The 11,244-nt window shown below is 34.3% G+C and overlaps 1 protein-coding gene across 1 annotated transcript in view; it reads left to right on the top strand.

Annotated features, from left to right (window-relative positions):
• Positions 1–11,244, top strand: part of PDS5A (PDS5, regulator of cohesion maintenance, homolog A (S. cerevisiae)) — a gene marked incomplete at its 3' end in the record, with an annotated part of 50,390 nt that overhangs the window by 36,242 nt on the left and 2,904 nt on the right. The window contains exons 7-11 of the mRNA XM_010076960.1: positions 558–698; positions 1,739–1,854; positions 2,643–2,737; positions 3,610–3,755; positions 9,847–9,998. Coding sequence (XP_010075262.1) covers positions 558–698; positions 1,739–1,854; positions 2,643–2,737; positions 3,610–3,755; positions 9,847–9,998 — 650 coding nt within the window. The remainder of the gene's footprint in view (positions 1–557; positions 699–1,738; positions 1,855–2,642; positions 2,738–3,609; positions 3,756–9,846; positions 9,999–11,244) is intronic.

An 11,244-nucleotide genomic window follows, 5' to 3' on the forward strand; every position in this document is an offset into this window, starting at 1 on the left:
GAGGTGGTTGAGTCACCATCCCTGGAGGTGTTCAAGAAACGTGTAGATATGGTGCTTAGGAACATGGTTTAGGGAGTTAGGTGGTGTTGGGTTGGACTTGAGGTCTTTTCCAACCTTAATGATTCTATGATTCTAAGCTTCTTTTACAACATTTTGTGATCTTCAATTTGGATTGGTTTTAAATGTTAAGAAAATAAAAAATAAAATACTAAATTTTTTTTGCTCAGCTACCACTGGATGAATATGCATTTTAAATTAACAATTTTTCATTACTTGTTAATTTTACTGGGGAGATGGTTATTGATATTTCAGATTATCAAATTACCATGAATTAATTGATCCTGATGGAAGTAATAGAACTGAATTATGAAAGATGTTTGTTTGTAATTTGCTTGAGCCAAAACTGTAAGGGTGAAATGCTTTGATGTAATGAAAAGACATGCACTGAGTACCTTCCATTAGAATTAAAGTATTAATAATAATACATTAATAATTTTTTAAAATAGTGTTTATGTTAATGAAGGAAAATCTGCTAAATAATGTTGTTTGTATTCTAGTTTTTTAACCAGGTTCTGGTACTGGGAAAGTCTTCAGTAAGTGACTTGTCAGAACATGTGTTTGACTTGATACAAGAGCTTTTTGCCATAGATCCTCACTTACTGCTGTCTGTCATGCCACAGCTTGAATTCAAGCTGAAGGTAGGTTACAGTGTAGCTTTGGACAGGTAATAAAATTTGTGTGGATATTAAGAGTGCAGAGCTGTATATTTAATAAGTGTTCTACTGGAGGGATAAAAATTTTATATTTATGACTTTATTTTAATGATAAATGTAATATTAGAGGAAGGACACTGGGAAGTTGTGTACAATTGTGTGTTTTCTATGCCTGCAAATGTGTATTATGTGTACAAAATATATAATCATTATAACGGTAAATTCATATGATCTAATGCAAAAGTTATATGTACTTAACCGTTGGATTTCACCTGAAATTTATAAATTAGACTGGTTGTCTTATCTTACGAAATGCAAGTGTGTTAGCTTCAGTGTTGATTTGCAAAATTTTCTTTTGTGAAATAATGTTTTAATAATAGAGGAAGTATTTCCAAATATTTTCTCAACTTTGTCATAATCAGCTAACAGGTCAGCTGACTTCTTTTGGATCTTTGGAAATAGTTAATTTATCCTGATTTGGGGCTTCGGGGTTTTTTAATTAAAAAGCTGTTTATCTTTTTAAGATTGACAAGAGAAATAATTTTACATGTATGCATGAATGTGTAGGGCATGGTGGCAACAAACAAAAATAACCAAGAAATAGGTATTTGGTGAAATTACATCTCTCTCTTATTGATGTAAATCTATTTATAACATCTTAGTTGGTGTCTTTTCCACTCATAAAATAGTCTTAAAGTATATTTTAAAACAAAAATAAGATCGTTCATTGTTGAAATCATTAGGGATATATATTATTCAAACTACTGCATGTGGGCTTTTATTTCTAAAAGAGAAGGAACTTTCAAAGTATAGCCATTTATTAAATGGCTGTAGTATGTTACCATAATAGGAGTTTATATATTTTTAATCTCGTTGATCTAATTAGGGAGACTGAGAGTTATCAGAAATAATTTCAAATTCACTCTTTAATCTGACTTATAAAAGCAGAAGGGAAAGGAAGCCAGCAATTATTATTAAGATATTACAGATAATGACTTGTTTCTTTTTCATGTTTTGCTTTTTAGAGCAATGATGGAGAAGAACGTTTGGCTGTTGTTCGACTTCTGGCTAAACTCTTTGGCTCCAAAGATTCTGATCTGGCCACACAAAATCGTCCTCTCTGGCAGTGCTTTCTTGGGCGGTAAGAGAAATGGCGACAGAATTCTTAATTTCTATTCTTTTTGTTCTGAATTTTCTGATAGTATTGCATTTCTCATTGTGTTTTTAGAGGATGTAATTGTTGGTATTTGAACAAGTTCTTTTGTTGAATCTTTGAAGCAGAGAATTGCGTACAATAAAATTTCAGAATGAAGAAGCCTGAAGGACTCCTGCTATATTGCTGTCAGCTATAGGAATATAGGTTAGATAGATAGCACATTACATACATAGCAGAAATTACACAATGGATGTGCCAGCATTGTTTGAAATGTCATACTGTTCAGCTATATCTGCAACTATATCTGGTTGATTTACCATTTACCTTTTTGAGCGAAGAAATATTTCCTTTTAAGTAAATATAGAAATCTATAACTTTTTAAAAAGTGCATGTTTCAAATTGTATATGTTATATGGAGTTTTATATTTTTATAATTTCGCATACATATATACAGACACGCACTCACATGACTGACAGTGTATGGAGAATTATGTTAAAAAGTCAGTGCGCAAAATCCATTGGGTCACCATTTCATCCATAGGTAGCGTTTTCATCCTTTAATTTTAGTCCTGACTTAATTTCACAAGAAAGAACATAAAAATTTGTACGAGGTACATTATGGAGATAAAAACATTTCTGTTGTATTATTTTGCTGTATGAAAGTATTCTAATAGTTAATGGAACATAGTATCAACACATGTTACTACATAGAGAATAATCTTTATTTGCAAGGCTAATTAAAAATTAACATTGATCATCTTCTTTCCCTCTAGGTTCAATGATATCCATGTCCCTGTGAGATTAGAGAGTGTGAAATTCGCCAGTCATTGTTTAATGAACCATCCAGACTTAGCAAAAGACCTCACTGGTGAGATGCTCGTACAGGGGTTTAGAATAATTTAAGAAATGAGCAAGGAAGAATGTAATTATTTCTGTATGTAGCAGTATAGTTCTAAAATGTAGCAAGTCCAATGCTTGATGCTATATGGAAGAGCTAACTACTGAGTAATTGCTTTCAGCTGAAGCAAGCAATAGCTGTTAGAAAGAGAGGAGTGTGTGACATTGTCAGAATGAGTCTTTAAGAAGCTACCCAATGCAGAATGAGTTTTAAAGCAATTTCAGATTCTAATGAAACTTTTAGTGAGTCAAAGCAGATATTTGTGCAACATCATGATTTATCTTAAAAAACAGTCAGTGTGTTCCCAAGTACTCTTACACTGAGTTTAGAAAATGCTGTTGTGCTGATCTAAACTATGAAGTTTCTTCTTTCACTTCAGCATTAACTATGAGCAGAAGTTCAGGCTTAACTGAAAATAGTGTTCTTTTTTGATGCAAGCTAACCTACAGCAATTGTGTCAGTAGTTTTCATTTGTTATTTACCTTCTTAGCTCTTCGGAAAAGAGTCTCTGCTCTTTTTATTTCTTCTCACCCCTCCTCACCTCTTTATTTTCGATATCTTCTAATCAGCTTTTTTACACTTGATTGTTTGTTGCAAATGAGGTTGTTGTAAAAGCTATTCACTTTTATATTCTTCTGATATTTACAGTTTTATATAATTGTTTCATGTTTAACATAGAAAAAATTATGGAACAGATGTTTCCTGTAGGCAGCTATATGTTTGCTAGATTAAATGGTTGTGATACGTGACTGACACTTAATTGTTTTAACATTATTAATAAATTAGAATACATAATATCTGCATAAAAAAGTCAAGCTTTTCATTGTTTTTGATCATAACAGAATATTTGAAGGTTAGATCACATGATCCAGAAGAAGCCATTCGACATGATGTTATTGTTACAATTATTACTGCAGGCAAGAGAGATCTTTCTTTAGTCAATGACCAGCTGCTTGGCTTTGTAAGGGAAAGAACGCTAGATAAACGGGTAAGTGTTAATATTTTATTTTCAGGAATATCTGCTTCTAATATAGTTTGGCAAAATTAAAATCAAAAAAACAAAGCCTCTGTTTAGTTGACTATCAACTAGAATGCTGTGGGCAAAAAATAATTTTCTTACCAGAACATCTTAATGTAGATTCCATGTTATGGAGGCACCAATGAAGTGTTGTCAAGCAAATAAGATCATTGACTTGTGAGGAACACAATCATATTATAAGAACACAAGAATTGCCACATGTGTTTAGACCAAAGATCCCTATGGTCCAGTTTAATTCTTACAGTAGTCAGTTTTGGCTCCCAGCAATTTGTGATTTAAGGATTTCTTAAATCTACTTGATCATGTTCGTCATAGCTTTCGATGGAACTTTATTCCATGAATTTATCAAGTTCTTTCTTGAACTTATTTGTACTTGATAAGCATCCATGGCATTTGCATCAGTAAATTCAAGTTTAGTGCATGTATGGAAAAAAGTAAGTTAACTTGTTTTTTAAAGTTGTCTGATAAATTTACTGGGTATCTCATAGTTCTTGCATTATGTAAAATAATCAATATTATTTGACCTACTTATGATTAATAAATATGTATACCATATCTTCTCCACTCCTCTACTTTCCAAGCTACAGAATCACCTGATTAACTTCCACATAAATTGGTTATTGCATACTTCAGATCCTTCTTGTCTGGTTGTTCCATATTCTAATGGAACCAAGGTGACCAGACTCGGCCATGGCCTTCAAGGTGTGCACTGTGTTATATGCATACTTTATGATAATTTTTTATTTCTTATTCTTTAACATTCTGTTTGTCTTTTATGCTCCTTCTGAGCACTCAGCTGACAATTCTGGAAAACATCCATGTTGACTTCAGTATCTTTCCTGAATAATTTTAGATGATACATTGCTTCGTGCTATATATGCAGAGTTAATGTAGATGGGAAATCCTGGCCTTAATCTGAATTTCTTTCACTTCATATTGTAACAATTCAGTAGGATGACATTTTTCTTCAGTTCTTCGTTATAATGTTAGATCTGACTACCTCAGGAAATTTTATATACACTCTTCAGTTAATTTTCTAGTAATTTGGTTAATGTGTTAAGTGTCATAGATTCCCTTCTGACTCCATCAGTAGGTTCCCTTCATTCCCTTCATTGTAATAACCAGTCATTTATTTCCACTCATTGTCTCCTATGTTTTAGTTAATAATAAATTCACAACAGGATTTTTATTTTAAGATCCTTTGGTGTGAGACTTTGTTTCAAGTTTTTTGGGGATACCGGTGCATTTTACTGATATACTTGTGGGTCTACTAATATTCATTTTTTCTTAGACAAAACTTTCTGTTACGTAAATTGTAATAACTCATTCCTGTAGCTTAATTTTTCAGCAGTGTCTGTTCTTTGTTGTTGTTACTGTTTTGTTTCAACCTGTTTACCCATTCAAAATCAGATGTTCTGGTGAGTGGCACTCTGTTCTTCTTGCGACCCTTTGGTTTCTTTCACATTTGCTGTGTTTGCCCTGTTCATTGACAGATTGCAATGACAGAATCGTTAGTATTTGGTGTATAATTTCTAAATTCCTGTAGAAGTCATGGATGTGATACCACCTAGTCTTAATGATTTTGTTACTGTTCGTTTTATTAATTTGTTTTAAAACTACTTCTAATGACACTTCAAGGAACCTCTTCAGACCTCTCTCCTGGAATAAATCTTGTTTGTCTTTCAGACCTACAAAAGAGTCTGGAAGGCTTCCTGCTTCTGGAGGCTTTGGTGAAGGTGTTAAATTAGTATGTTCTTAATAATTCGGGTCTGAAACTTTTGCCATGCTTCATCAAGGATTTCCCTTTAGGTTGCCAGAGCTTATACTTTTTCCTCTTTACACTCTTTTGAATGTGGCTCCATGCTCTTTGGAGGATGATATTTTAATAGGAGACTTCACTGTGCTGTGTAGCCATGCTGGTTTTTTTTCTGTTCCTTTTTGATGGAGGCATCCTTTTAACAACCTGTGTCATTCTAGCTAGTTAATTTAATGATTTTAAAATAATTTTATCTTTTTTATGTTCCCCTTTTTAAATGAGAATGTTACTGTAATGGATTTTGAGAAAAGGCTGTTATCTTTGCACAGAGAAGTACTGATTTTGAGTATGTTCACTATTACAAAGCAGCTCTTGACTTAGTTGTATCTGCAGCTTGTATCTTGCACGCTTCTCAGGAGTGATTAAGACCACCGTCCTTCCTTCTTTTTCAGCCATTAAACAAACATGCCCAAAAAGTAATTTATGAGATCTAAAAACTTTTAGTGTAACCACCACTTTCCACTGGGACTTCCACATAGTCAGAATGGGATGATTGTTACTGTGTCTTCTACATAGTGTCTCTGTTCTCCTTTCGCACGTCGCCATCAGTAAGAGGCAGTCAGTCATACAGCTGTAATGCTCATTTCTGCGGAGCTAGGGGTTTTCAGTTCATATAGCCTGAAACTTGGTGTGGTACTTCTTAGTATTTCTAATATGTTTGACTCAGTGATTTCACCTCATTCATAGGTTTGATGATATATTTCAAGGTTAGGTGCCTTTTCAGGCATTCATCAGTGAAGAATACCTTCACCTCTAGATGATGTTTCTTTTATAAAAATGTCTACAGAGAGCTTTAATGAAAATATATTCTGAGGAGAAATGAAAACTAAGGATTGACTTGAAGTGACTACAACAGATACGTAGCATTTGAAGTAGACCTTAACAATATAGCATGTCTTTGTAAATATAATTAGTATTATATAGTGAATATCAAGGACTTGTAAGCTTTCAGCTTTTTTGATTTTTTTAATAGGATTTTTCTCCGGTTTGGGAGAGGGACATTGATATGTCTGTGTAACTGTCTTTATATTTTCTGTGTAGGATTTTTTCAGTTCCAGACATAGTGCGTTATACCTATTTTAGTTATTCTTTTGCTTTACAGCACTCAGTTATCTTCTGCTGACTGCATTTATGCCTTGTAGGCAGGTTTCTGTTGGACAAATCTATTGCAAACTCCTAAGTGATCACTCATCAATTTGATTTCATCTAATTCTTTTTAGCCCTGCAATCATCTATCAAATAAGTATAGATATTATTATAAAAAGAACACTTGTCCAACAGTCTGAAGTAAAATGATGATTTTTTTTTTTCTTTTAAACACACTAACCTGTCGTTTCAGTTCTGCCTTTTTTCTTTATAAAGCAACATGGAATCTAGAAAACTTTAAATTTAAATCATCCTAACTGTTATGCCATTTATGTGATCTGTTTTTGCTCCTGAACATATTCTAGTTGGCACAGTATTAGTAAAGATAGCCTAATGTAAAAGTTTTTGGCTAAAAGGCAGTATTTATTTAAAAAAAAAAAAAAATCCTTAGCTAACTTGATCTGTATGGGCATTTGCACAATGATTACAGCTATTAAAAAACAACAACAAAAGCAAACAACAACAACAAAACCCACACAAACCCTACCACCACCTGTGGTTTTCAAATCCATTTTTATTGGTCCAGTTGCAAGAGTAACTCTGGGAACAGATGCTTCCCAAAAACTGCAATCCAGTCTTTGGTAAGAATTGTTCTGAGGAATTTTCCATTGGAGCACTATCTCTAGGGTCTTTCTAGTGTCTTCACTGTTCTGAATCATGAGTTCCAGGAGCCATTAAAAAAATTTATATTTTTATATATATATATGTATATAAGCTTCTGAACATGGTTCAGGTATTTTTTCTTTAAACTGGAGTAACCTTAAGAACCTGAAAAGGAGAGCTGACTTCTGTTCCCATTTCTCCCAATAGCCTTTGTGTTCTAGAGACATTAGTTCCTTCATGAGAACAGACTTTCACATCATCAGCTTGAAGTCAAAAGCTGTAGAATGAGGAACAGATTCCCATTTTCTATTACTTACACGTTCTTCTGCATGTGTTAGTTCTAACTCCTCTGTGTGTACTAAAAAACTACTGTGGCTTTTTCCAGATGAAAGAGAAAGATTTTAAGATTTTAATATTCTTAACCCTATGGAAGGAATAGGTTAACTGTTCCAAGAGGTAAGGGATTATCTTGAACTTTCAAGAACAGGTTTTTTAAACTCAGCCTATCAGTCTTCAGTGAAGGAGTTTATGCTGGTTAAGCAAGGAAGTAAGACTGTCAAAATTTTTCTGTTAATTGAATCAGGGTAGTAATTCTGCTAGATGTGTTTATTGATCTGTTCCCTTTGAAATTGATTATTATGTTTCCCTTTTATTTTCGTTTGTCTTCATCTTTTACCTTACTGTGTGCTGTTTGAGCTTTAATTCTCAGTAATACCTTACTCTTTTTTTTTCTACCTGTGTCTCCCGTTCAGTGACTTGCTTCTGTGGTGTCTCAAAGCATTCTCTAAGGGATTCTGTCCAGTGCCTCCCATCTTCTGCCTGAAACTGCCTCTCTGCATGCTCTGACTTTTACCCTCTACAGCAATTTCAGTGATAAGAAGTCTGTTGACAATCCAAACCTCCTTACCGTATACCCCCTTACCTCATACCTGCTTTCATTTTAGGCTTAAATTTTCTAGTATAATTTCTTGTCGTCCTTCTCCATTGTCTTTTGACAATAGTTTTGCCATCCTTCCTGTCTCATATAGGAGATCTGATAGAGCTGTCTCCACTTGCATTGATTGGAAGGATATAGCTGAATGCAGAAAAAATAGTAATACTTTTCTGAAAATGTTTCCGCTTTAGACTTTCTTTAAAATGTGCTTTAGATCGCAATAGGCATGAAAAAATTCCTGCAGAGAAGTTAAACAGTAACATCTATTTATATCTAAATTTTTTCTTTAGTGAAAGCAAAGTATTTTATTGTATACTGTCAAAGTCATTGCTATCTTGATCTGTTGCTTGTTTTTAATATTTAAGAAATATGTTACATAATACAATTTTATTTTTTCCATCTTCTTCTTGATAGAACTTACTCCAACAGCTAGTGGTATCTAAGGCTGTTGTGCTGACATAAGCTGTATTATCTTCAAAATTTTTTCTTTTCTTTGCCCTTCAAGGAAAGGAAGTCACTCAGTAAAACTATTAAGATGTGCAGTATCTCACTTAATGTTATTAAAGCAAGCCCTCAGTTTAACAAGATAGAAGAAGTTGTTCACAGTGTGAATGATAGTGTCTACATTTATGCTTGATAGGGTGAAATGATTTGAGTATTGTTAGTCCTTGGATTTCAAGGCCAAAATTGCTGTCTAGTGTGTTCTGGAAGAAATTGTCTCTTTCAGTTTTAATTTCGTGCATTTCTTTTAAATGATGAAGGAAAACACATTTCTTTTAAGACTTTCTGTGTAAATCATTCAGTAGGAGACACATTCTCTCTGTCCGTTCTGGTAGGATTCCTTAGGAGAGCTTATTGTCTGTTAAAGTGTTTAATAATGGGACACTTCCTGTTTACATGAGGGGATAAAGTAGTGACCACCAAAAGCAAGGATGACAACCCAGGAACTCCATCTGTGGATGTTGTAGACTGTTTTTTTTTTCCTGGATCCCTGGAGTCTTACAATGATTACTTCAAGGCTTCAGCAAAAAGGGCCTCTCCCATTGTCCTGGAAAGTAGCCTGAGAGTTCAAGCCCTAGCAGGTTTGGCTAGGCCTAAGCTCTGGATGTCCCATTTCTAGACAAGTGTGCTATAGGACAGTGTAAGGCTATGGGGAGAAAGAAGGCTGACACATCTGATTGGTGCCTGTTTCTGAATAAATAGGTGTCCCAAATCCTGTCTCAGAAAGGTACTTATTCAGGCATACATTTTAAGCTGTATGACCAGCTCCCAGATTTTCTTTGCTCAGCACAGAGGAATACTGGATTTCTCTGTACAGGCAATATTTAATCTACATAGTACAATGAAGAAAACCCTTATGTAGGCATTACAAATTCTCATTTAGAGGCTGTTTTTCAGCTTTTGAAGTGTCTAAAGGTAGGGGTTCAGAATGTGACCATTCTGTCTTTCACACTTCTACATCTTTACTGTATTTTGTATATGTTTGATATTTATTTACTAAAACCACTTCCCCACCTCCTTTTCATTTCTTCCCCCTCAAGTGGCGAGTAAGAAAAGAAGCTATGATGGGTCTTGCTCAGCTATACAAGAAGTATTGTCTCCATGCCGAGGCTGGAAAAGATGCTGCAGAGAAAGTGAGCTGGATAAAGGATAAACTTTTGCACATATATTATCAAAATAGCATTGATGACAAGTGAGTCAACCTAAGCCTTCCTAATTTTAATTGTATAGTGATAAGAGATACTCTGAAAATACGCGCTTGTCCTGAGAAAGCTGTGGGTATCACATTCTGTATTTGGTTTTACGTACGATATATTTAATCAATGATCACTAAGACATGTACTAAGATATTCAGGATGGTTACATTATCTGTTCATGTATTCATTCTATTTACTGATGGAACTAGATCTGTGATGATAATAGATTGTAATTGACTAACCACTGCATAGAAAAAAAAAAATCAAATTCTGTATTTACTATACCCAGTTCTTTTTTGCCTTACTTCTTGCCAGAGGCTAGCATGTTAAAATCCATAATCTGTGAGCATTATGCATGTATGCACCACAGTGTATGCACAGACATCTCCTTTTGGTATGACTTGTAGAAATGGACCCTTTAGGTAGAAAATAAGCTGAAGAAGCACCAGGGGTGCTTCCACTGTTGTCTAGTCCTCCCTGTTTTGTCACTCAGTCCCTTCAATTTTTGAAATACCATTTTGACTTGACCAAAATACTTTTCTGTAAGGTTTTGGAAGATAGTTTTCAACTTTCACCATTAATTCTGTGTCTTTCACGAGAAAACCCAAACTCTGGGACCACACAACGACAGACTTTCAGCCTAGATTTTTTTAATACACCAGACTCGGAAATCAGCCGTTTCTTTATAGTGTTTTCTTAGTATCTTGCTTATACAGTCTGCTACCTCAGTATGTTTTGTGATCTTAGTGACTAGGCTAAATGGACTATTATTAGCCTTCTTTGGTTGCCAGTTATGATAGTGAATTCTTACCACTGCAGCAGTGAAGGCTCTTACTTTGTTCATCTGGCTGATCATAAGTGGGCCAGAGTTACATATTTGATTAGTTGCCTTATTTTTTTAAAAAAAGAAGAAAGATATGGTTATGAGATTGTATTTACAGAAATTACACTGAAAGTCGTCTGAGGCAGATGTATCAATTAGTGACAAATTAGGAAATCTCCACATAGTTTATACAAAGATAATTATGCATATGTATATGCATCAAATATGCTTTAATTCGTATTGGGATGTTGGTTTGTTTTTTCTAGCATATTCGTGTCTGACTGTCAGTACGCAGGTTTGATAGTGAGCAGGGAATGAATCGAAGTTCCACAGTGAATGGGGAAGATGTTTCCAATATTCCTGCTCACAGAAGATGCAGAACATTGTCAGGGAATCAAAGCACGGAATTTTAGGGAAAG

This window comes from Pterocles gutturalis, unplaced genomic scaffold (genome assembly GCF_000699245.1).
Source record: "Pterocles gutturalis isolate BGI_N339 unplaced genomic scaffold, ASM69924v1 scaffold50171, whole genome shotgun sequence".
Classification (NCBI taxonomy): Eukaryota; Metazoa; Chordata; class Aves; order Pterocliformes; family Pteroclidae; genus Pterocles; species Pterocles gutturalis.